General features: G+C 41.2%; 1 protein-coding gene across 3 annotated transcripts in view; it reads right to left on the bottom strand.

Moving 5' to 3' along the window:
* Window positions 1-26,917, bottom strand: part of ANO9 (anoctamin 9) — a 38,314-nt gene extending 11,397 nt beyond the window's left edge. Inside the window, exons 1-18 of one of the 3 annotated variants that reach the window (XM_083480827.1) lie at window positions 26,615-26,917; window positions 18,895-18,951; window positions 15,774-15,805; window positions 13,348-13,464; window positions 12,427-12,578; window positions 11,749-11,801; window positions 10,745-10,803; window positions 10,253-10,335; window positions 9,658-9,792; window positions 8,267-8,363; window positions 7,814-7,874; window positions 6,194-6,276; window positions 4,793-4,897; window positions 2,131-2,295; window positions 2,000-2,036; window positions 1,702-1,813; window positions 1,149-1,206; window positions 401-498 (exon numbers count right to left, since the gene is read on the bottom strand). In XM_083480827.1, coding sequence (XP_083336953.1) covers window positions 401-498; window positions 1,149-1,206; window positions 1,702-1,813; window positions 2,000-2,036; window positions 2,131-2,295; window positions 4,793-4,897; window positions 6,194-6,276; window positions 7,814-7,874; window positions 8,267-8,363; window positions 9,658-9,792; window positions 10,253-10,335; window positions 10,745-10,803; window positions 11,749-11,801; window positions 12,427-12,578 — 1,298 coding nt within the window. In that variant the 5' untranslated portion in view covers window positions 13,348-13,464; window positions 15,774-15,805; window positions 18,895-18,951; window positions 26,615-26,917. Of the gene's footprint in view, window positions 1-400; window positions 499-1,148; window positions 1,207-1,701; window positions 1,814-1,999; window positions 2,037-2,130; window positions 2,296-4,792; window positions 4,898-6,193; window positions 6,277-7,813; window positions 7,875-8,266; window positions 8,364-9,657; window positions 9,793-10,252; window positions 10,336-10,744; window positions 10,804-11,748; window positions 11,802-12,426; window positions 12,579-13,347; window positions 13,465-15,773; window positions 15,806-16,597; window positions 17,003-18,894; window positions 18,952-26,614 lie in introns of those variants that run through there. The other 2 variants (XM_083480825.1, XM_083480826.1) reach the window with 2 other exon arrangements.
* Between the last annotated feature and the right edge of the window lie 274 nt (window positions 26,918-27,191).

Below are 27,191 nucleotides of genomic sequence, written 5' to 3'. Positions count from 1 at the left end.
CTACTTGCATGTGGCCCCCTAAAGATTATCCACAAGAGAATGCGATCTTTGGTCTGAAAAGGATTCTTCACCATTTCCCTGTCTTAAATCTAGATGATTCAGACAAAAGCCAGGCCACATCTTGCCAGAGAACAGAATTCCCAACACTCCAAGCCGTTAGCCAACCTGATCTGAAGAAACAGAACTGCTCCCTAGTCCCAAGTGCAGCAAGCTCTGACTTTCCACAAGGGCAAAACACAATTTCGCTAAATATTTCCCACAAAAGGAATTGTTATACTGGCACGCAAGTCAACCCCATACTATATTCTCACTCCAGCTGTGACAGTCTGTGATGCTCCAGGGGAAAAGAGGTCCTGGATCCAACCCCAAGGACCAGATCATGCTAACTATGTTGACTTACGGCAACATGAACTCCACAAAGTTACTCAGTGTTTGCTTTAATGTCATGATTACGGCCATCTGGATGAAGAGATCTACAAGGCAGCCGCTGGGGTGGCACTGGAAAGGACAAGAGAAAGGTAGTTTGCACCTGAAGGTCACTGATTCCAAAGTCATTTTTAGGTACTTGCATTTTTAAAATTCTCACAGAGGAACTGCCAGGAAAGGCTGCGTGCTGCATCATTGTAATGTGATGCAATGCATCAACAGTAATGCAAAGCTCTAGGGAATTTCTACTCTTCATTTCATGTATCTCAGATTCATACCTCTCTATATGTATATTGAGCTCACACATGCTTGCTACCATTTTTTTGGATGTATTTTTTGTAATGATAAGGCTTTTAAAAACTGTTTTGGAGATTGTATTTTAAATGGTTGTAACCTGCCCTGGGACTTTGGGGCAAAGGGCAGGCAATAAATTAAATAATAATAATAAATCTGTATAGTATAGGAATTTCTGGATGCAAACAGAATGAAGTAAGTGTGAGCTATGAGAACCAGAATGGTGGTCTGCTTGCACTGAATATAATAATGCCCCACAAACTTATTAGTCATTATATTTTTAAACTGTCTTCAACCTGGGGATTCCTAGGAAGATGGATTAGAAAATATTTGGGGAAGATGAAAGAGAAGGCCTGGGCAATTATTTTAATGAACAGGACACCAGGTGGGGAGGTAGGGGAAGACATCACTGCAACAAAGGAACTTACTTCTTCCAGTCTCCACTTGCCGCCCACACGTACATAGTCCCCTGGACGACCATTAATCCTAACAAGAAAGTACAATTGAGATACAGTCAGTTCCTAATGCTATTTATAGTTTTGATAACCACACAGTTTGGAAGATAATAGTCACAATGAGTAATGAAGATGCAGTAGAGCTAAAAAGCAGCATCTCAACCAGCAGAAACTAAAGTAGTAAGAATGACAGAGAGCAAGGGTGGCTGTTAGAGTTACGGATAAACACTCTGTTTTTAGAACACAGGCCTTCAGTTTTGTCAGAGATGCACTACAGTAAGCAAAAATGCAGGACTAACACATTGCAGCATAATTCCTATAGCAATTTTAAAATAAATAAAATGCCCTATTAGCCCTCACAAAAACTATGGGAAGAAAGCCACCATTGTTCCCTTTTTATAGCTGCACATCTAAAGCAGGAAGAAAGTGGTAAAGATTTAATTCAAATCCAAGTCACCTGATCCAAATTTAACACCCTCACCAGTGGGATACACTGAACTCTCCATTCTTTGCTATTTGCATTTACCTCCCAAGGAAGAAAGCAACATAGATCACAGAAGAGAAGTGGGTGAAGAACTGGAAGGTGAAGAGTTTGACGGTGAAGTTTTTCTCACGCTCAGTGAACGTTCTTGGCTTCTCTGGAAATAAGATCATGGACACCAAATTTAGCTGTGGCACCTGGCATTCCCATTCTTATTTTTATGTATGCCTTATTCTATGCACCAAGTCACAAAATGCATTCATGATAGGGCAACCTTTTACTTATCAAGTCGAACATATTTCATATAGATGAAATAATGTATATAGCATGGAAATTTTCTTACCCATATCACAGAGGTACAGCGCTACATGTCTGTTTACCTACAATGGACAAGAGGCAAACAAAGCAATATGATACACCAGAATACAACTGCAAGACAGATTGCTGGAAAATATCACTATGTTTGCTCCATACCTTGCTCATTATGATGATAGTTAAATAATGTAACACAGCCCCTGTCATCACTGCCATGGTACTGGCTCGTTCTCGGAAAAATTCTGAGTTAGACTGAGTAAAGATGACTGTCACCACGACCCTATAGATGACAAGTGCATGGGCAATACCAATAATCACGCAGATCTATAAGGCAAGAATGTATTGTTAGAATTATAAAGCAGCTGGGGCTGTGCAGGAGGCAGTAAACAACAGGTTAACGCCCCCACTGCTCTAGGGCAGGCAGGATCACATGGCATCAAAATGATTGCCACTGCCAGCTCCTGAGTCTTTAGACTCAGCTATGCTGCTGCAAATAAAACGTTTTAAGTGTGTTGTAAAGTGCAATATACAAATGTGACACTAGATGGCGATGGTGAGCTATGGCAAATTCAATACATTTCCCCCCAAAAAAAACTTTTTTAAAGCATTTTCACAGCGTTTTTCATATGTGTGTAGATTCCACCTTTGTCTCTTTCTCCAGTTCTGACCACATCCAAGCCAGAGACAGAACAAGCAGACAACAGATGAACAAAGACAAAGGCAAACTAAGAAAGAAACAATTCAAAGTAATCCCCTGACCTAACATGACACAAACCAGTGGGACTTGCCTAAGCTAAGCCTGATAAGGGATGGACATGGCAAGTGGCTCTCCTAGAGTGGCAGGAGTACCTGTCATGCCAAAACACCCTGGTCAACTTTGTGGAAGATTCAGTCAAACCTAACAATGCCTATTTTCTAGTTAATATATGATGGGGTTAAGGACCACAGAGTTCTTATTGCTAGAATGGACTCAGTTAGGTCTCACCTAACAGGAAGCCTGTTCCTGTTCCTCTCTCTCTCTCTCTCTCTCTCTCTCTCTCCCCCCCTCTTTGCTTGCTGTGCCTTAACTTAGCTCGCAGACATGTGTCTGCGTTATACTTGCATTATTTTATTGTTGCTGCATGAAGAAAATGCATGTTGGAGATCAAGAAACTGCATATAAACCATTTTAAACTTCCTTTGCAGTCTGTGGTCTACTTACTGAAAAAGGCAGTCAGCTGCTAAATGCAGCTGAATGCAATAAATAATGTTTAATAGTCTATATACCTACGCTTCACTAAACTGCTTGAGGATGGGAATTAAATTCTGCTAGGGGCTTTCTTCCACCAGAAAGATAGCAAAGCACCACATTTTAAAAGCAGGCACCTGGCATTGTCCTGACCCCACATCAAATTTTGGAGTTGCAGAACAAGATCCTGCCTTTTTAGAAAAATAATTTTTTGAAGCTTTAAACTAGGTGTTGGGAACCTTTGGCCCTCCAGATATTTCTGAACTACAATTCCCTAGCAAGCAGAACCAATGGCTACAGATGATGGGAGGTGTAGCTATGCAACATCAAAGGTTCCCCTTCCCTAATTAATCTGCTAAGAATGATACTGTTGATTGCTCTTCAATGGGAAAGCTACACAGTATTTAACCATCTGATTTCTGCTCAGATTATATACTCATTCTGGAGGTATTTGTCAAAACTTTATTGCCACGTCTTGTAAAACACTAGGAAAAGAACATACAGTATGTGATTCTTGCTATGCTGCATTATAAAGAGACATGAAATTAAAAAGCACAAGAAGTCTTCTGAAATATCCGCTTTCCTGCAAATGAAATTTTCCAATCTCAACTCAAGAATTTCGCCCCTTGTGCTGTAGGGTGGCTTAACAATGCACCATACAGAGTATGCCCCGACTATAAAATTGGAGAAATCAAGAGATATATAGCCACACCGGCAGCATATCTCTTCTTTCTCGTATCTAGAAATGCAAGGAGGGCCTTTACACTTGCCAGAAGCGCGGCTCTTCCCTCGCTGGTCCTGGATGGAGCCTTTAGAAAAGTCCCCTATGCCCAGAGACTTTGCACCTATCCATTGGGAGAGATAGGAAGCCCAGAACACTTGTTCTTTAAATGTCCCTTTTACGAAGAGGCACGCAATAAGTTCATTGATCCCCTACTGGTGAGGCTCGCCGACTTCCCGCAAAAGCAAAAATTTGACCTTTTGCTGTTAGGCAAAGATCAGAAGACGATCTGGATGGTCGCCAGATTTTGTGTACAAATCTGTAGGCGCAGAGCATCGCCCAACTCAAAATAGTCCGGCATGAAAATCCCTAAACTTGGTTCCATGGGTGGCTCTGAGTCAACTCCCTGGGATAGTTTTATTGTTGTATATTGTTTCTAAATTTATTGTTGTACATTGTTTTAATTGTCTGTTTAAAACATATTTGCACATCAGTTTCTAATGCTGTGAGTGTCATCTATTTCAGAGGCTTCTACTCTGCAGCCTCTTATAGTTGCTTTAACTGCAAGTCTTTTAGTTCTTAAGTTCTTACAGTTGTTTTAACTGCATGTTTTCATTTGTTTTTAGTTCTTATCTGTTTTAATTATCAGTTTTTATCCATCCATTATCCATGTTTAATCTTGTATTTTAGTCCTTATTTGCACCAACATTTATCAGTTAAAAAAAAAAATCCTAACTGCTATTTTATTTATATGTTGTTGTTGTTTTATCCTGGTCTTTGACCGTAATAAAGTTCATTCATTCATTCACCATACACAAACCAACATTTAAAATGCATACCAGAAGTGCACTACAAAAATAGTAACCGCATACCATAAGCCCAACTAAGATGAGCACAACAGTGCTGCGGATGTAAGAATGCTGGTGCAGTGGGGAAGCCATTTCTGGGTTATTGATGAGTTCCATAGCCAGTTCCTCCTAGAAACAGAAATACAGCCACACTGACAGGTCCTTAGAATTCATAACTTCTTTGGCTCACAAGAGGAGCCATGGGTTAAAATATTTCATGAACACCATCCCTCACGGCTCACCTGTTTTGTGATTCTGGCAGCAGCAACAATCACATTTGCTGCTGATGCTGGGTGCAAGATGCTAGTATGGAGAGAGAAACCATTGCCCTTATTTCAATTTGACTGTGATGACGTCTGCATCCAATGAGATGATGATGACTGAAACCAGAATTAAAGTGAAGACAATGTTTCCTCCTTCACACTGGCATTTTGTAGGTTTAAAAAACAAACAAAACCACAATATCTAACAACAATGTGAAGTCAGATTGCCACTACTGCCACGTTTGGCCCTGACCTTGCCTGTTTGCAAGACCCCTCACAAAATGGCTGAAATACCCTCAACCCCAACCTCTGAACAAGTTGAAGAGGGAAATACTCCAGCTACTACTGAGATCCCCTGGCAGAATTATGACTCTTTAGGACTTTCGTATCCATTCTGACCTGAATATGAAACTATTTTAGCCATCTGTGCCAAATTATCTGCAGGGTCTACTGGGAAACTTTTTCTGTCAAAACTGAGATACACCCAGGTTAGGGTTGCCGTATTTCAAAAAGTGAAAATCCGGAAAACAAAAGTTGTTGAGCTTTTTTTTTGTTGCAGTTTTTAAAAAGTTTTTGAGCTATTTTTAATAAACTTTGCCAAAATCTACACTCCCAACATGGGTCACCATGGCCCCTGTTAACAATTTATTTATTTTTAAAGTAGTCTTCTTGACATCAGTTAGTGATAAACCAAGTTGTCTAATATTGAGTCTAGCCCAGTATTGTCTAAGAGCTCTCCAGGAAGTTGTTCCCAAACTAAATATCCAGACTCCACAGTGGCTCCCTAAAGATATATCTATGGTAGAAATGCTGTTTTGTGAACATGAAGATGCTGGAAGGCTTGAGGCATGATTTCTTGGTGATGATGCAGAGCAGAGGTCTCCCAGGAGCCAAAGCGCAATGGCAAAATGATTGGAAAGTTAGGCTCAAGTCAGTGCCACCAATAATTGGTCGCTGATATAACAAAAGGTACTGATGCCCTGCAGGTGAAGATCATGACCCTTGAAATCATATCAAGTCCAAAGGGCAGGACCCAAACTTGAAGAGATTTTCCTCACACCCATGGGCAGCAGTAAATACATTTCTTCCTGTTCAGAACAAGAGTAGGACTGCCACAGTGAACATATATATAAAGATGGCTATATGAAAGAGTTAACCTTACCTCTTCTTCATCCCACAGATACAACTTCCAGTGACTGACAACATCAGCTCTCCTTCTCTTCCACAACTCCAAGAATACAGTGGCTATAAATTTAGAATCAAAACACAGAATTGAATATATACAGGATAACAAAATCATCCTGTCTTTCTTCTTACAGGGGTCCCTCCACTCAACTATAGGCCAGTCAGCTTTATAGTGTGCAGGAAATAAGAGAAAGATAGCTTGAAATAAATCCAGCAATTCCAGAGAGAAGATCTAAACAAAGGGCCTTTCAGAGTATGAGTCATGATGAAATTAATCTCAGAAGGACCCCAAAGGATCTATATTTTATCAACTAACATTTATGTGTTTTCTAGAGCAGTGTTTCCCAACCTTTTTTGGGCAAAGGCACACTTGTTTTATGAAAAAAATCTCGAGGCACACCACCATTACAGCCCCGTGACGTCAGCGCGCAGCGTCACGCCGGGAGGGATGCACAAAAGTGTAAGTTTCAATTTTTCCCCTCCCCCTTGCCTTCCTTCTGTGCCAACCGCCAAAAAGCCAAGAATCGCGGGACCGCCGGCAGAGGGGGGGAGGGCGAGCGGAGGCAGCGGCGAGCCCCGTTCCTCCCCATCCGCCCCATTCCGTGCAAGGAGCGCGAACAGGTGTGAGAAGGGGGTCAAACCTGCGGGTCGGTGCCGGGGAACCTCCAAGCTTTGGGGGTGGGGGGGAGGAGGCAGCAAAGTGAGGCAGGAAGGATAGCTCGGCTTGGCGAAGTACTCGGCGGCGAAGGCCAGCAGGTCTGGCGGCCGGTGCCGCAGCACCTCCACCGTGTAGCCCTGCAGCAGCTCAGTCAGACCCGGCGGGATCTCGATGCTCATCTTGTAGCCAAGGCGCGCGGGACACTCAACGGACGGGCCCGGGAGAGAGAGAGAGAGACACGACGGAGAGAGAGCGGGAGTCCCTGCTCGCCGTCGCTACAACTACTGTGGCGGTTGGTCGTGGTCGCCGCCGCCGCCCACCTCTATCTATCTCTCCCCCTCAGCTTTCTACACGGGCCTGGAGCCGGAGGTGGGGGGTGGCCGCCGCCGCTTTCTCCGCCTCCACATCCTGCCTCCTCCTCCTCGAGCCCTCCGTCAGCCCTGAGGGAACCGCCGCGCTCGCGCCGCCGCTCTCTGACACGCGAGAAAGAGAAAGGAACGGAGCGGCGGGGTAGTCGGGGGAAGGAGGGGCCGGAACGGAAGCGCGAGGCAAGCTGCGCATGCCCAGCAGGAAGCGGCGGAGAGCGCCACAGAGAGAGAGAGAGAAGCAAGGGAGGGCGGGGAGTGGGCGGGAACACGCTTCATACGTCACAATAACGGACAAGGGGCGCTCGAGGGATAGATTAGGACCTAATTTGACTTTTACAAAAAAAAAAAAAATCTTTCTAATTTTTCCCACGGCACACCAGGCAACATCTCGCGGCACACTAGTGTGCCGCGGAACACAGTGGTTGAAAAACACTGTTCTAGAGTTACATTTCATTCTTAGATGCAAAAATACACTTTAGCCACATCTGTGTTGAATATTGCATACATTTTAAGAAGAGGATTTGTCATAAAACTTAGAACAGGTTCTAGATCAACCTATGCTAAAGCTTACCCCAGACAGCCATGAATATTGCGAAGAGAACTGTCCCTTCATTGTCAAGCAAGTGGGTGACCTAAATTGTAAAGGAAAGAAGTAAAAGTCACTGTTGCAGGGAGAGTCCTAACAGCAAAAAAAGAAGCCACTAGGTGTGCTGAGGAAAACTGTGTTTGAAACAACAGCATTCCGCTGAAAAGCTGTACCCATTGAAAAATTGGGACATAGTGAGAGGTGTATAAGGAATAAAAGTGGGGTGTTCACTACCATTCAGGCACAAGTACAGGGAATATCTAGATTGGCAAAGGAGACAAAGTCTCTAATATCTCTGTGTACTTTGAGAGATTCTTCTTTATCTTCACAAAGCAATCATAATCAACAGTGAATCTTTTACATCCTTAGTAGTGGGCAACGTTAGAGGACTCCACAACAAGAGACAAATAATATACATTTTATGTAGGTTAATCTTACCTGGGCATATGTGCAAGTTTCTGACAATGGCCAAAAAGGGCACCTCTGGTCACAGAGTGGACACATCATAGTAGTATTGGCTGCACAGATTTCCTTGCTAAATCAGGAAGGGTAGCAGAGGGTACAGAGATTGATTTGCCCAATGTTTATCCTACTTAACAACAGGGCAAAGGCAGAGCAGTACACAGAACTAATAGACAGTCTTCTTTACCCACATGCTATCAGAACAGGTGAGGAGATACAAGCCAGTTTGTTATCCCCAATTATAACACCCACAATTTCCATTACAGATAGTAATCACACTGATCAATGCCACGTTCTTGGATGTGTAGCAGGTCAATACTAAGGCAACAATTATTAATCTTATTTTATTTATTCACTTCTTTATTTAATTTATATACCACCCTTTATCCAAAGATCCTAGGGTGGTGTACAACATTATGAACATAATTTACACAGCATAATAATAAAGACATAATACAGAGCATAAAATACTAAGCATAATAATAAAACCATAACAACAACAGTACCCACCAGCACCTTAGGTTATTTAAATTAATGGCTGAAGGCCTGGGTAAAGAGGAATGTTTTCGCCTAGTGCCTAAAGACATGTAATGATGGTGCCAGGCAAGCCTCACTGGGGAGAGCATTCCACAGATGGGGAGCCACCACAGAAAAGACCCCTTCTCATGTTGTCACCCTCTGAATCTCTAAGGAAGCGGGGACATAGAGAAGGGCCTCAGATTACAAACGCAGGGTCTGGGTTGGTTTGCATGGGGAGAGGAAGTCCTTAAGGTCCTGACGTCCTGAGCCGTGTAAGGCTTTATAGGTCAGCACCAGCACTTTGAATTATGCAGCAGCCTGTCTTAGTCCAATACGATATTACAACCAAACCAAATGAGGACTGCAGCTACATGTTGTTGTTGTTTGACTCTATGACATTTATATTCTGCCTTTCTTTCATGATGGAATCAAGATGGAATATATGTATTCCCGGGTGGCCTCAGATCCTGCCATTGGTAATTGCTGCTTAACTTCAGCAAGGTTGTTACATTGTCATTTGCCAAAACAATCCTGCCATAATCTCACAAGTAGCAGCCACAGACAGGCCAAAGTGTATGACACAAAATTATATATTATTCTATCAGTGCTTACACGCAGGCCCATGCGGTGGGAGGGGGGAAGCCGGGTACACTTGTCCCAGGCCTCAGACAGCTGAGCTGGCCCTGGGCTTCAGACAAGCTTGCATGGGCCTGCTTACACTCTTCGAGGTGCATACATTCTTTTACAAAGGCATGCAAAGACTCGTGAACATTTGCACACACAGGCAGCTTGCACATAGTTCACCAGCTTCCATATGCAAATCTTGTTTTCTCATAATGCTTACTTACCTGATCTGACTGGAATTGAAGCTGATTAACCCATATATGGCAAGGATAATGCCTGGCACAGCAGCCACGAACAAGATGCAGGTATACCAGCCCAACCAGGTAAAATAAAGGGCAACTTTTTCTCCAAAATATGTCCTGGAAAGCAAACACAAAAGCTTGATGCTATTATCAAAAGAGCAATACTTGCCTTAATGTAACTAGGGGTGGGGAACCTGTAGATCTCCAAATGTTGTTGGACTCCAACTCCCATCAGTCCTAGCCAGCATGGCCAATAGTCAGAGATGTAGTCCAGTGACATGTGGAAGGCATTAGCTGCCTCTAAAAAGATCAGCTAATTTAGCAGGTACTTGCCACCATCCTTCCACATTTATTGCAAATGATTCTAACACCCAATAACTTCTTCCAGTGGGGCTGGGGTGAGAATAGGGAGGGAGGGATTAAATATTATTCCAGTTCAATTCCCCTCTTGTACATCAAGTTCAAATTTACTAGATGGATTAATGTGATGAGACCTTTCTAATAGTGGGTTTCTGCACTTCAGAACATCTTCCCTGCCATTAATAGGGTGAGGTTTTTTTGCATTATTTTCCCTTACCTGATTTGTTCAATTGGCTGTCTATAGAGGATGTCTCTCCATCGGGCCCAATTCATCTTCAGAAATGCACCCAGATTCTCCCTCTGAATTTAATATGGTTATATGTATTAGAGCTCTTGACAGATTATATAAATTTTCCGTGACCTGATATCCTCCTGATTTTTTTGGACTACAACTCCCATCAACCTTAACCAGCCTAGGCAATGATCACAGAGTTCAATACTGAACAGAAATGCTAATATATCTCCTAGGATTATACTCTTCTTTATTAATTATGCTTAACTATTTGATAATTTATTTTCCGATATATTTAGTTTAGTCTGGGGAGAATTTCACTGAGACAAAGTCTGGGAAGAAAGGATTAAAATCCCTCCACCCCATGATTCTGCTGTTGTTTCCCCTGCTCCTACAATTTACATTTTTTTAAACATGCACATTAATTGCATTCATATAATTAATGTTAAGTCTAGCTTGGCCTTCAAATTTTCTTACCTCATGTAAAGGAAATGCTGTTTCAAAGACTTTCTTCTTTATCAGATCGTGAAGGTTCTCTAACAGTGCAGGGGAGAAACAAGAGGACAACAAAGACAAAAAAGTCAATTTTTACAACATACTTCTGAACCTATAAACTAGGGCTAGACACTCAAGGATTTATGGTTATCTTGAAATGAAGCAGCAAAAGCCAATCACTTGTAAGTCTGAAGAGGAACACAGTCTTTTTAACCCAAGTTGCAGCTGTTCCGGGTACCTAGAAAGCTGTCTGTCTCCACAACCTGTGCTCTAAATGCAACCACAGGGTGGCATCATGAGAATGGGCCTTCTCTGCAGAGGCTCCCCGTTTGTGGAATGCTCTCCCCAGGGAGGCTCAATTGGCACTGGGCAAAAAACATTCCTCTTCACCCAGGTCTTGGGGCTGATTAAACAATCTATAGACTTTAAAATATGCTGGGGGCTATTGGTTGTTGTGGTTGTTATGTTCTGCATTTTGTGCTTTTATACTGTAAACCACCCTGTGATCTTCATGTGCAAGGTGATATATAAATGTAATAAATAATAATAGCATATATCTTGCCATTTAAATGTAGGTACTTTTTGCACCCAGGATTTAGATTGTAAAATATTTTTTGGGTAGTTCTGAGTGGGAATTTAGACCGGGGTTTCACAGGTAAAAGCATCACACTATGGCCAACTGATTATACCAGCACAAGTCTGTTGCAAAGCAAGCACTGAGCTATAAGTGAAAACTGGCGTAATAATATTTTTGCTAGTTAAATCTCTGTGGGTGTGGGTATACTCTCAGCTCATCACAGGTTGATTAGCAGCCAGATGATTACTTAAATAATACTCATGCAAAAATGATTGTATGTATACAAATGCAAGATTGTGCAGTAAACAGCACTTACGGTCTTAATTTTACTTGTAGAATGGATACAGCAAACTGGAGGGGAAAGCACATTGATTGTATCATATAAACAAAGAGAAAAATCTTTCCATACCTTTGGTCTTTTGAATCTTTATGTTCTGCAGGATAAAGCTGACAATTCGTATTCTAAAACACAGAATTGAGAAATAGCAAGAACAGACTAAATTTACCAATGGACAGCAAATAAGAAGGGCAGCTATCCCTATCCATGTCAGGAAAGAAACTTACGCCTGATAATGCAGTTCTTAAAAGTAAAGGTCCTTTAAAAAGGCAGCAATTCTAATTTGTCCAGCACATGCAGTGGAAAGAATAATAAGTAGCACAAGCGTGGATAGGATGCTCCATACTTAAGTGGTTATCAACCATTATCACTTTCAGCCCCTAATCCTTGACTATAAGGTTTCAGATAAAAGCCTACAATTGGCACAGAATTCTCCATGCCGACACAAACCTTCCTGAATGTTTACACACAGTGATATGGAAAAGTAATTGTAACCATGTGAGGAACAGCTCCATTCAGCTGGAATGTTTCAAAATGGGCTTTGGCTAGTTCTGGAGTAGGTAAACTTTTTCAACCAAAGGGCTGTGTTATCTCATGGAGAATCTTCAGGGGCAGTGGGAGGTTGGCAGAGACAAAAATGGGTAGAGCAACAAGTGCAGCTCTTGCCTTTATACAGCAGGCTACATTCTAGCCATGCAAGAGTGTACACATGTACAGTACTAGAGAGTGGGGTTAGGGGATATTTTTTACCTTGTTGTACTGATCAATTCCCAATAGTCCTCTTCTTGCACTCCAGATATTACTTCTGAATCGGTGTCAATATTCTTCAGAAGCCACTGGTACTTTCTGAACATTATACTTGGGGCGTGAACTCCATAAAAGAGCTTTTCATCTTTAATCATCTAAGCAATAGAGAGAATAGGGAGAATAAAGTCGAGGGAATAATGCATCATGTACTGTGAGAGGAACTGGACTGGTATTTTCCAATTGCTGCTTTATCAGTGCAATACATGGGTCTCATTTGAAGAGGTGGTTCAGCATCAAACAGCTGACTTCAAGGCACACTCCCAGAGCTGAAGGGGCTTGCTGTGATCATTTGGAGGAAGCTGTTTGTATCAAACTGCCTTGTCAAAGCAGAACATTTTCCCCTCAGCAGATGCCTCCAGAGGGAGAAAAAATATCCATTTGGAGGAAGCAGTTTTAATCAAAACATTTTCCTCCAAACTAAGTACCGGTATATGGGGTACAGCATGAGACTCTTAATCTCAGTCATGGGTCCGAGCCCCACGTTGAGCAAAAGAGTACTGCACTGCAGGGGGATGGACTAGATGACCACCAGTGCCCCTTCCAGCTATACATTTATATGATTCTATCCCTCTGTTTGGCTTCAGACCACTTTGCTCTGCACAGGAGGAAGTGCTCCATTTGGGGAAAGAGGAAACAGAGCATTTTTTTCCTCTGCAATCTCTATTTGGAGAAAGTGGATTGAATCCAAACTGCTTGCTCCAGAGAAAGTGAGCCCTGTTCTCCCAGCATTAATTCTATCCTCAGCAGGGTAGGGCTACAGGTCTCTTGCCAGGAAAGACCCCCAAATGCTGGCATCGGTTCCATAGCTAGAAAGGTTTTCAAGAACATGGTGCTGCCTTGTGCTTGGGAAAATGTAAGTCTCACCTTGATAATGAACCCTTTCCTGTACAGTTCGTTCAGAAAACTTTTCTTCTTATTATCTTTCTCGCTGTTGAGGCTGTGATCATCACAAACTAGGACAAAATCCCATTTGGTTGGGAACTAGTCAAAGAAAACAACAAATTGTATCAACTCGTAGAATGATGCAAACGTTTCTTACTCCCACATATATACATGATCTGTAAATATTATTTCCCTTCCAGTAGACACTGAAAGATCACCTTCCCCATTAGCGTACTTTCCATCTAACATACTCATCTCACATACATGACAGTCCTCCTGTCCTGCAGTCACACTTCCATTAATCTCTGCCATGGGAGAAAACTACAACTCCCCACAAGAACTACTTAGATCCAGTAGTGAGAGTTGCTTTGCACATCTTGCATCAGCAAACCACTGTTTGCCACCAAGCATATACTTGGCAGGGAGCTGTCAGGAACAAGCCCCATCTACTGAGCAACAGAATACGTAATTTAGCCACCATAAGAAAAAAAATTGTCCTTGGTACAATTCCCCCCCCCCAACTAGTCTTCTCCACACATCCCCATCCTATCTGTGAAGCTTAATAGTTTTAAAACACAGACGTGCTTTCACCTATGCAAGATTTAACGTACTGCCACCAGTCGTACTTGAAAGTCGTTTCCATTGAATTCCGCTTGAGAAATTATTATGTCCATGCGGAGACGGAAGCATTGAATCAGTAGTGTATGTACTGCTAGCTTGTTCTCTTTATAAAGATCTGCGTATGAGGTTATTACCCCTCTTCTACCAGCTCGTTTACTGCTTCAGTGTCCTTCCTTCTTGCAGACCAAGATTACCAGGTGACAGCAGACACGGCAAAAAATTTAGCTGGGGCAATTAGAATAAGATCTACCATCTGACTAACCTGCTTAATGCCTGGTAAAGAAAGCCCATTCGTTCATATGTTTTATTTGTGGTCAAGGACAGATATTAACTCTTTTATTTATATGGTTGTAAATTCTTAGAATGTATTTTGTTTAGCCAACCATCTAGTTATATACTGTATGTATTTTATTTCTTTGCTATGGCTTATGGCTGATGCAAGTAAAGATTTTATCTATCTACTTAGCAAGTGTACTTAAGTTTAATACATGTATTTAGAAATATACATTTATTCCAAACATACATTGCATTTTCACGTGCACATGTAAAACATATTATAGGTATGCTTTAAAAATGTTGTCTAAGTATTCCTGGAAATAAACAGGAAAGACAAAAGTGGTGTTAGTTCTCAGTCTCTGTGTAACATAATCTAAGCCCTCCATACTTCTCAGAAAGCATTTGATCTGTGACTGGGGCTTAATAAGGGGTTTTTATTGCTTTAAGAGATTTTTCTTACATTAAGCATTATTATTAAGCAGTGTATTTTTAAGAAGAAAGAAAAGTTAAGGGAGGAGTTAATTTGCTGTTGCTTCAATGATGTGGTTTATATATATATAAAAAATTGGACCTGCCTTTTTGTTTCATTCCATCCAACTAATTTAGAATTTAAATTAAATAGAACTTATTTTTACTGTAAATGTTGATGAGGGAGGCTCAGACAGTTATAGATTTGTTCAGCTAGGATATACTATACCCTGTATTCATAAACAATATAATTTATGGCTAGGTAGAATTTTAAAACGGATTCCTACAGCTACAAAGAAGAAAGGTATCATTATACTGCTGATTTTGTAAGTGAGTGAGTTCACAAGTTGAGAGATTTGATAAAATATTTGTGACAAAGCTGAAAATGTTGTGTATTCATGATCAGCATTTTTCTTACACCTCAGATATTTGGGCAATTGACACCTATGTACTGAGTGCATCTTCATACACATATGAGCATGTTCAATTTTATGCCTCCAAAATCTTGTATGTTCTCCTCTGTCTTTCTGTCTCTCTGTCTCTCTCTCCTTCCACTTAGTTTTCTTTTCACGTGAAACTACTGGAAAAAGTGGTCAGGATGCTGAACTTTTCTTCTACAGTCTCAATTATTTTTTTCTTCTTCCTACTATCTATCTTGCATTACTATGTCCCTATACTTTATTTTTCATGCTAGTAACTCATTTCTCACACAAAGCTAACAAATGTTCTGTACTTGTCATACCAACTGTCATTTTCAGCTGTAAACAACTGTCTCCCAACTGTCAGTCTCCCTTTCCCCTTCCCCTCTCCCAATTTCATCACTCACAAGGCTTAAAAGCTGTTTCTATCTTTCTAGTCCTATTAGAAGAGGCAGAATATAATTTCATGATAAATTTACAGGGTGAGAGCACTGACAGCTATTTTAACATCATAGAAAGGTGGCAAATAAATTGGACGAGGGTAACCCTCTCAAAAATTCAAGGAAAATTAAAGGTGAGAATTCAATATGGCCACCACCAAATAATAATTTTAACATAGTTTACCTTGGAGAAGTCTGATGAAGATGCATTTGAATCTAAATAGGGGTAATATCTTTAGACAAGGAATCATTTTCAGTCAATGCAAAACATCCAGTGAGACTTCTATGCCTCTTAAACAGATTATTGTACATAGATAGTATTGTTAATACGTAAAACAGCCCAGAACAAATTTCAGAAGAAATTTTGTTACAGTGAAAAAGAAACCTGAACATCATGTTTAAAAGATTCTTGAACTTAATTCAAAGCAATATGGATTTCTAACAGTATCAGCACATGTTACATAAAATAAAAATATGAAAGTTAAACATCTTATAACTATGTTAATATATAATCATTTCCATCAAACCAGAAAGGAATATTTTTCTGATCTTTAAAAATAATAGCCACAAAAAGCTGAGAACTTCAGGGGCAAATCAACAAATATATCCAGTTGTTATATTCTCTTTGTAAACCTTTGACTCTCTTATAGCTCTCACTGTGTAGACTTTCTGTGAAAAATTCCATAGGGACAATATTGTCTTCACTGACTGGCAGCAGCTCTCCAGAGTTTTAGGTAGGAGTTTCTACTAGCCCTACCTGAAGATGCTGGGAATTGAACCTGAGACCTGGGACTACAACTTCCATCAGTCCCACTCAGTATGGCCAATTTTAAGAGATGCTGGGAGCTGTACTCTTAACATCTGGAAGGCACCACTTCAGCCACACCTGACCATCTGACCTAGTTCTGCCCTCTGGGACAGCAGATAACAAGGCTTTTAGACCTCTTGCATGCAACAGCCCTTTGAAGAATGCCTGTCCTTAGTCTCCCTTTTCAAAGCTAAACATACCAAGTTCTTCAAGCTTTCCTCATAGGACGTGTTTTCCATACCCAGCCATCTTCACTGCCATCCTCTGAGCTATTTCAATTTGTCCTACATCCTTCTTACAGTGCAGGTCCCAGAACTCTCAAGCCCGAGATTTGGTAGTAATCACTAATGATGCAGCAAATAAAGTTGGAGGAAATCAGAAGAAAGAAACTATGAAGGAAAAGTTCTTTAAGAGAATTTTCATCATATTTTGCTATGAAAGCAATTCTCCAATCAAGATATTGCACATATGAAACAACAATCAATGAGAAATTTATTTTCATGAGGCATGCAGTTGAAACTTGAGAGAAGAATTTCAGGCTGCCTCAAGGTATGAGCATAATGTTTTCCAAATGCACAGGAACCTACCTTCATGAAGGAGGCTACATTGCCATTAAAGTTCCGTATGTTGCTGGTGTTCAGACTGCTGTGGAATTCCAAGTTCTCTTACACAATCACTGCAGCAGGTACTAATGTCTTGACATTCTAATCATCATAAAAACCAGATGATTTAATGTTTTTTGTGCACTCATAACATATCTCCAGTTTTCAGTTTTGCCAGTTTAGCATCTATCAAAAATTCAGGAAAATTGCAGAAGTGCTGCCTTTCTGGTTTGATGAAAATCCATTGTATAGTTGAAATGTTATGTCACAATCAACTTACAGTCATAATTAACTGTATATATAGCGCATTGACATTATCAGAAATTTCATTTTGCTTCCAGTTACATTCGTTTTCCATGCAAGCTATAAAGAGAATTTGCTGAATGTTGCTCTGGAGGTGAGGACTCAATGGATTCTAATTACAATGGTGGAGATTCCAACTAAACTTCAGTAAGAACTTTCTGACAGCAGGAGCTGTTTGACATTGGAACGGTCTCCCACGAGAGGTGCTGGACTCTTTTTTTCTAGAGGTTTCTAAGCATAAGTTGGATGGCCATCTGTCATGTATGCTTTATTTGAGATTCCTGCATTGCAGGGTGCTGGACTAGATCATTCTGAGGTCCCTTCCAACTCTACAATTCTATGGTTCTATGTCAGAATAATTTCTTTTGCAATTTACTTTACATACTAATTGCCATACTAAAAGTACCATGAGGGAAGGCAGAAGTCTAGGCCAGAGAGCTCCTGCCTTCTGATAGATTCTGAAGAGACCATCAACAATCTGAGAGAACTCTGCTGTTCAGTACTTTATAACTTCTATTTGTTTTTAGCATTTTAAAATTGTAAACCAGCTTGGATGCATTGGAAGAAATTTGTTCAGGACCACTTTATATTGACAATGCTAATTAAAACATATGTACAACAATCTGTAAACATTCAAAACAAGTATTCAATGATCATGTGTTTAAAGCATTACTATTTGGTGGTGGCCATCTTGAGCTTTACATCTATCAAATTTTCCAAAGTTTTTTGGAAGGTCCCTATTTTGTTTTTAGGTAACCATTTCACCGCCCTCTTAGTCAACCAGGTTTGCAATGAGTAAGAAAAAGTTAGGGTTACTGAGAAAAAGGAATAAAACAGGTGAGAAATTTCAACTATAGTACTCCCATACTACTTCACCCTTCTACCAATAAATCACAACCATCCATTCCCTATGGATTCAGTTTTAAAAGAATTTTTTTAAATAAACATATTTCTCATATTTGATCCATGTAAAAATGATTGTGGAGCAGATAACTGACATCTCAAACACTATTCTAACAGATACACAGTACCAAATCAGGATAAATGCCAAGGGGCTCAGAATACCCAAGTATTTTCATATATCCTGTTCACCCTTTTACTGAAATGGGAGGCTTGGCTGAGGTAAAGGATTTTATGTACCATCTCCTAACTACCAGCGAACCTAATATCATCAATTCTTCTCAACACATAAAATTTCCACCTCTTTTTTTCCTTTTTAAAAGGAGGGGTAATTTGGTAACAATCAGGACTGACCCAAGACATTTTGTTGTCTGAGGCAGATCAGCAAATGGCACTCATTCCCCCATCCCAGCACCTCTCTGGCAGGAAATATACAAAAGAATAAATTGTTAGTAACCAGTATTATTAGTTTAGGACTGGGGTGAAAAACCTCTAGCCCTCCAGATGACGTTTGATTGCCTCCCAACTCCCATTATTCCTAGCCTGCATGCTTGAGCATGCTCTGAGCAATATTTAAGATTAGGATGAATAGGCCTTGTTCTGGATCTCCATTTTGAAAAAAGATTAAAAGTTAAGGAACCTCAATCTGGGCTTTAAAAGGCTTCTGCTTGAAATGAAGGCCTATAACTTACTGAGGTTAGAGCCTCGTGGTCTTCAAAGGGAGATAAAGGCATCAGCGCAATTTCATCCTAGAGAAAGAAATTTTAAAAGTTAAAAGACAGCTTTTCTTTTATAACCACAAAATGTCATTGCACTTATCAAATCTTTGTTTTCCCATAATTCCTAAACAGTGTCAATTTTTTTTTTTGCTGGCCTTGCTCCTGTAAATGTAATTGTTGCATTGCTAAGTTAAACAGCTAACTACAAGCAGTTTCACCTGTTAAGTATTTAGACAGAAGGTTGCTGTTAAAGGTGCAGGAGCAAAGCCAGCAAAGTGTTGATAATTCTAATACAAAATAAGTATCATAAGAAGAATATGATTGGAGACAGGTACAGTGCAGTGGGACACAGGTGGCACTGTGCTCTAAACCACAGAGCCTAGGGCTCGGTGGCTCCTGCCCACCTAGCAGTTCGAAAGCATGTCAAAGTACAAGCAGACAAATAGGTACCGCTCGGGCGGGAAGGTAAACGGCGTTTCCGTGTGCTGCTCTGGTTTGCCAGAAGCGGCTTGGTCATGCTGGCCACATGACCCGGAAGTTGTCTGCGGACAAACGCCGGCTCCCTCGGCCAGTAAAGCGAGATGAGCTCTGCAACCCCAGAGTCATCCGCGACTGGACCTAGTGGTCAGGGGCACCTTTACCTTTACCGTATTGATCGCTGCCTCTGTAAAGATAAGGCTTGAAATGAATGCATTAAGTTAAACTGCTGAGGCAGAAATCCAAGAAACAAAAAACTAAGGTGATTGTTTTTTCCTACATTATCTATTGAGAATAATAGTTTGATGCATTTATTTGCCCCAGACAAATATAGCATTGCCATAAAGTTACCTTTTTCAGGATCTGAGCTAAATTGGGTTCAGAGTTGCAGGTTAATAAAGTTACAGATTAACCAAGTGAAGGTGATACTGTACTTATTCACTATCATACATTATCAGAGAATCCGTTATCAAAGTATAAACTATGTTCTATAAAAGTTCATTTTAAACAGCGAAACGAATCTGGTTCTCTTTAGCATTTCTTGTCTGCCTGGGGGGGATGAGGACTGAATCCTGCCCCTTACTTGTTGAACGTTATAAAGAACACAAGTTAAATATTGCAAAAACTACTTGTAAGCAATTCAGTCTGTACAGATGTCCATCAGCCAGACTTAAGTCTAATGAGGGCACAGCTAGCTTCGCTTCATTTCAGTACCAATAAGGGGCAATTCTTACATTCCTCCATTGTGAGAACCGTCCATTTCTGGGTTTATTCTAAGCTTCTCCTACTGCACAAGCAGTCAGCACACTGCTTGCCTTTGAACTTTTTTTTAACTGAAAGAAACATGAAAGAGGGCAGATAAAACAAGAACTGACAGAGAAAGAGACAGAAAGGAAGATGGGAAATTTGAAGAAATAAAAAAGACAAGGTACAAGAAAATAGAGGTGCCTTGAAAAGAATAGAGGAGTAAGCGGATGTCCCCCTCAATTATAACTAGGGAGGGGGGTTTATTGGGTTTTATTATTATGTATTTTTTAATTTTATATTGTGTTTTTATGTTGTAACCTGTAGGTATAGGTTGGTATACACATTTAATAAATAAAATTAACAATAAATATTTTACTTATACAAATAAAACATACAATTTTATTTTATAAATAAACCCTCGGTTAGAACTAGCCTATAGCTGAGTACATTACTGACACTCCCTTTGCTTGCAATATGAAGCTGAGCCCCCACCCCAAATTACAATTTTTAGTATTTCCCCTCTGTTACAAAATAACTATCCTGTAAAATAAGTTATAAAATATGTTTATATTTACTGTTATGATATGCTAAGGATGAACAGAGGCTCTTCACAAAATGGCTCTCCAAAATTGTGTTGCTGCCTCAAACCCGTGTATCATTTACTACACTGCTTTTCCTTCAACTTGTCTGAGGCTTTCTACTCCTTGGCTACCCAGTTCAATCTGTAAACCCTCACAGTCTGTTTGGCCTAGCAGGTCTCAATCTGAAGTCGCTCTAAGATGTTGCTTTCTATTGAAGCAAACTTTCTAGAAGTATAGTCATGGGATATGTGTCTTCTTCAAGGATTTGTTCTCCAGGATAGGTGGAGGACAAAACTTAACACAGGCAAATGGAAACAAAGCTCCAGGAGTCCTGGGAACTGTTGTATGACACAGAGACTTGTCCTAGGCCACAGCTGCTGTTTTAAATGAGAAAACAGAAATGTTGGAGAAGGAAGGATTAAGGAGCCTGCACAAGGAGCTAAAAGGAGAGTCAGGGGTCTGTGCTACCTGGGCTGCCAGGCCTAAGTTCTACTGAAGAGCTGGGCAGGAAGGAGCCACTTCAAGGCCTGTGAAGAACTGTAGCTGCTGGAGGCAACTTTTGGCCACTGGCTGCTGAACACTAAATCACACCTCTTCGCCTTTGGAAAGCTTATTGCTTGCTGGCTAAGACTAGCACAAAGCTTGTGCCATAAGGATGTTTAGAGGGGGACAGAGGGTAAAATTTGCTTACACTGCTTTCATTTTACCCCTGTGTTTGTTCAGTCACTTCAGTTTTTTTGTATATCCTTTCAACTTAAAAGTTCATTTTCCCATCTGTTTCCTTTAAAAAAAAAAAACAACCTACCGGTAGTTCCTTATTAAATCTCATATGCCCAATTGCACAAAACACTTACTTCACACTGCACAAATATTTTTGACACTGCACAAAATGTGTCTAGTTGCATGTTAGAATAAACTCTGGTCCATTTATACATCTCTCTGCTTCCTTTTCTTTAACTAGTCACTGATCTGTAAGAGGACCAGTCTTTTTATCCCACATATGCAACTTTTTGGTGATGGACATTAAACACTGTCAAAAGCTTTTTGATAGTTTTTATTTGCATATTATTTGCTTACAGGAACAAGTGTGTATTTTCATTGTCTTCATTCTGGCCAGACTGAGAACCACCACACTACTGGGAAAGGTTAATAGAGCAGAGACCAGCAGCTGGGAGGAAGATGGATAGAGGCAGGAAGTCATTCACAGGCCTCATTCTCACTGTTAGTGAGCCTGTGTCTGGTTTTACATCTTCACACTCACATGGTTTTCTGCCCTATACTCCCCAACACACCTACACAGAAAAATTGAGAGATCTTATGTGTATGGGGGAGGGGGGAGGGACCACCCAAGCATGCAAGTTTGAAATGTTATAGCTCAGGCATAGTTATGTTACCTAAGTGAGTACTGTTAGGTTCTGTCACACCTGTGAGAGCTTCCAGGAATAGCAGGAATTGCTCCAACCAAGTCCATTGCTCAGCTCATTGCTTATATATTGAAGCAGGCCTGATGAATGCCAGAACCCCATATTCCTTGTTAAGTTATAACAAAAGTAACATAGTCAACATAGCATCATATCATATATCAAGTGAATTCATTCTCCAAGTGCCTGGCCTTAAGTTGACAAAATGACACACTAGGAAATATCAGCAGGCTTGGGGAAATTTCAAGGTATAACCAAGTACACACACAAAAAAAACCACCTTAAGGAAAACCCCTCCTCCCAAAATGCAGGCTAATGAAGATATAGAATGGACATAGAGCGTTGACTGATTGTTGCAGGCGGAGGGGGGATGGAATGAAATGGTTGGAACAGCAGCATTCGACACTACAGCATTTGGATACATGCAGAAACAATACAAACATACCATACATATCTCTAGTTACTTCCTTCTTAGTAGACATCATAAATCTGTGTGAATTTTCAAACACTGATTAGAATCTTGAGTGTTGCCCAACTGTGAAACCAACCATTCAGCTGCCAATACCAAAACCAGAAGAACATGTCTGGCCCACTAGATGCATACTGATAACTTATGAGGAACTGATATCATAGCAACAACATTTTACTTTCAGTAAAGAAACAGCTGTCTGTGTACTTATGCAAATGACACTTGATGTGTTTAGTATCTCTCACACAGTAATTTTAGCATAGTGTGACGTGTAGCTTACTCTACTGTGTAGTAATGTTGGTTTTATTTTCTAAATTGGGCTACAAACTCTATCCTGGATGTCTCCTCTGTTGTTGCTTCTGATTATATGCAGGCTCTCCATTATCAGAATCAGCCCAAGTACTGAGGATCTGACAGCCTAGCAAAAGCAAGTAAGTATGGTAGAAATCTAACATTTGGGGGATCAAAAGAAATTACTATTACCAATGAATAACTGCACTGGGTGTTTCAAAATATAGATTTCTACTGATTTATTTTCTAGTTTCTTCCATCATGCAGGGCTAATTAGCATGGCATTTTTATGGTAAGCAGCAGGTGTTCAAGATCTGCTCTGGTCCCTAATTCAGGTCCTGTGTTTTTCAGAGCAGAAATGCTCTGCTCAAAAATAATTTTAAAAAAAGAATTTTAAGGAAAATTTTGTTACACAATAAGAGGTTGTTAAATCCTCCTGAGCATTTCACTAACCCAGTAATTCAACTGTTTTTTTCCAAGTAGAAAATCTTCACAACCAAAGAGAAGTGCAGAGTTGTAAAAATCCACTAATGATGTTGTCCTAGCTCTTGTTTCGGTTCAGCCAGTTTCATACACTTCATTGCGACAAATATGTGAGGCAGGATGGATGAGAATGCTTGTGCATACTACCCAAGCATGAGCCAAAAATAAAGGAGCCAGCTGACATGTAGCTTCATCCTGCTGTATTGAGAGACTATTGTCTGTATTTGCACATCACAATAAACCATAGTCAATGTTTAACTATAGTTTAATGTGAACAAGCGGTATGCTACAGTGCATTGGTAAAAATCTCTGCTTTGCAACAGACCACAGTCCTTGGCTTGCTGAGGCATCCAAATCTGTCTTTGTGCTTTGTTTTCCCCAAACAAGTCACAAGTGGTAAGCAGAGATCTCTTGGCTGTTGGTAGTGATTTGTCTGAAGAAAAATACCGTATTTTTTGCACCATAACACTCACTTTTTTCCTCCTAGAAAGTAAGGGGAAATGTCTGTGCGTGTTATGGAGTGAATGCCTACGGGTGGCGGGGGGATCTGCTGCAGTCGTGAGCAGAGGATCCATGGTTCCCCTTCCTTCCCTCCTCTGTGGTTACAAAGCATGGATCCACATGGATCCTCAGGATTTTTGCATTGGGCTACTCCAAACTCACTGTCAGATCACATGTCTGTGGCCACAGCATGAACCACAAAAATCATATATCCACTATTTCATTTAGAATATTTTTTTTTCTTGTTTTCCTCCTCTAAAAACTATGTGCGTGTTATGGTCTGGTGCGTGTTATAGAGCGAAAAATACGGTAAACCATAAGCCCAGATCTAGACAACATGGCAAGCCAAGGTTTATGTCTTGTTGCTCCCAGTGTGACCATGGGCAGGGAAGATACAAAGAGAGGGCTTTTGAACTGTATGCACGAACAGGCTGCTTATTTGTGTCAAACCAACAGTTAGTTAAACCAATGGTTGGCAAAACATTATCAGTGTGTTAACATGATGTGTGAATCAGGCCAATGAGGCATACGTTCATATATTTTAATGCCTATCTATGCATAACCCGTAGGCATCACTATGCCTTTGAATGAAATTTCAATATGAGGGATATTCCATAATTTGATAATCTGTTTTCCTCCAGAAGAGTTGGGAAGTATGAGCAGGAAAGTTTAGTAAATCTAATGTGTAAGAAAGATCCAGGATAGGGTAATGATATGTCCATGCCTTGTAGTCACCATCTATCAGTCACTGGAGTGAGCCAGCAGTAAATCACCCAAGCCAGTTGGAGTTAACTCTTTATTAGCAAAAACAAGACCTGCACAGAATGTCAGGCCTAATGAGCAGAGCAATTCTCTCCAGCAGGTCTTGCCCCCTTGAAGCAGTTGCTAAGACTGTAAGTCCCCGCCTCCTCCACAGCTTCCTAAGCACCCGCTTCAGGGTTCTTCCTAAGCAATCTGAGACTATGCCTGTGTGTCTGTCTTTGCCCCCCCCCCCTGTTTATGCATCTTCTGGTTCTGGGAGACCAGGGGGGAGTGGAGCTTGGTGTCCAACCAGTCCCTTACAGGCATTCTTACATTCTTAGTGCATATTTCACTTCAAGTTGAGCTTGGATGAGCTGCTAAAAGACTGAGGTTATGAAGCCGCAAGGGGTTAGGTTGGCAGGGTAGGTTAGGAACAGTTTGTATTAATGCGTAGATAAATTGGCTTTGTGACTCCCACTACATTGAAAACTTGCCATCACCTTAGCTCTTCATCTGACTCTATCTTCTTTTTGGGACTAAATAAATATTCCCCTGTAACTCAGATACAAATGTGCTCAAGAGCTGCTCAGGTGCATGAGAATCACCCAGATTCATAGCATCACACACAGTTAGGGTTCAGTGTAGCTTTGTTTGGGAATATAAACAGAAAATATTGAGAAAGAGACGGGCAGCTCCTTGATCCGCATCCAAGTTGCCTCTATTGATTAATCTGAAATTTTATCCTAATTAATTGCTCCAAGTATTATTTAAGGACATTTAATGGCACTTAAGGACATTTTCAGATAGGGTGTTTGTCATCTGGGAACTGGAAGGATTCAAGTAGTAATACTCAAAGGAGTAGAACAGGGACAGTTAACAAGTCCAGGGGAAGCTTAAAGGGTAGGTACAGACATTGCTTCTGCATAAAGAAGTTCCACAAACCACTGCATTGTCTAAACAGGTAATCTCTTGCCCTAGCTATCCTGTAACACAGAATGATGCTTCCCAAAATGTTCCCCAAGGAAAGGTAATGGTTTTTAATCATTGGACTGGAGCAGTTTCCTGGTTCCTTAATTTTGTGGTTGGAGCAGCATCAGCATCCAAACTTCAGTGCTACAGGCTGCGCACAGCTTAAAAGGCAGCTAGGTCGTTCTTTTTCTCAATTCAAATTGAAGCTGGATGCGGGGACGGGGGACGGGGACGGGACACACACATCAGAATGTAGTGGAAGCACACTAGTGGATGCAGAGTAAATGGGGGGGGTGTACATGGTAGGAACGTGGAACAAATAATAAGGAAGGAAGAACCAACTACAGCCTTCCCCCCTCTGCCAGTGCTCAGCAGACTGTATGCCACCACCCTTGCCTTAGGAGGTATGAAACTCTTGGGAAACTTTTATTGCAGTGGTAGGTAGATAAGCATATTTAACATAAATTACCCAACTGTCAGTTAGCTACTTAAGCTAAACAACAAAACAAGTAGCTGTTTAAATATTGTTGTATCCATTGCAGTTAAGGCTAAAGTGCCATACCAACTTACTTGAGAGTAAAGACCCCCTCCTCAACTGAGTGGCAGCTGCTTCACAGGATCCCGCGGCACACCAATATAAACATAAACCCTTATACTTCAGCATCGAAGTTAATTTGGGGGGGAAGTGCACTTTGCAAAAATAGATGACATAAAAACTGTTCCCAAATGGAAACCCAATTCTTCTACATAGCTCAGTCAGCAGAGCAAGAGATTTTTCTGTCCGGTCGCCCTTGGCCACACCACCTTACAGGTGCTCCCGGCAGCCCTCGCTCGATCCTCGCACGAAAGGACCGCGCCAGTTTTCTCCTTGCCGCGAAGGCGACTGGGCAGACCAGCAGCGTTCATAAAGGCAATAGCCGAAGCGGCTGGACCGCGTGAAAGCTACCGGATCAGTTTGAAAAAGGCGGGCTCTCTAGGGGGCTTTGCATATGCGCTTTTCTTTTTCCCCTTACCTGCATGGTGGAAAGAAGCAAGTGCTTCTCTCCCCTTCCCCCGTGCAGCAAGATCACGACAAGATCTCTCCTTGCTAGAACTCAGCTCGATCCCGCAGCATGAGAGGAACAATCCGCAGGGACCCCAGGACGCTTCGTTTAGGTCTCTCCACTCCTGTGTGTCGTCGTCTCTGGTTTCAGAGAGTCCCCTTGGCTCTGGGAGTGCGGACTTCCGCGTGAGGTTGCCTGGCTGCGCCGCGATTCCCTCCTTTCCCGACGAGAGGGAGCCGCCTGTCGGGTTTTGCCACAGGCAGAAAAGAGGAGCAGGAAGCCAGCGTGCCCTTTCCGCCCCCTCCGCCTTACCTGGGCACCACAAGTGGCTGGGGAGGGACAAAGCAGGCACTTCCCGCCATTGATGTGTCAGACTGATACTGCTGTTGGCAGCTGAAAAGCCACAATGGTTTTCTTCCGTGTGTTTGTGTGTTTAGAGAACCAGAATCACCCAAGTCCCAGCTAATTCAATAGGCAGAATTTCAGAACTGAAGTATAATGGGTGGTGGTGATATTAATAATAATAATAATAATAATAATAATAATA

Source organism: Podarcis liolepis (genome assembly GCF_965112155.1).
Source record: "Podarcis liolepis genome assembly, chromosome: 1".
Classification (NCBI taxonomy): Eukaryota; Metazoa; Chordata; class Lepidosauria; order Squamata; family Lacertidae; genus Podarcis; species Podarcis liolepis.
Note: the sequence above shows the minus strand (reverse complement) of the source record. Positions and strands in the feature narration are given on the sequence as shown.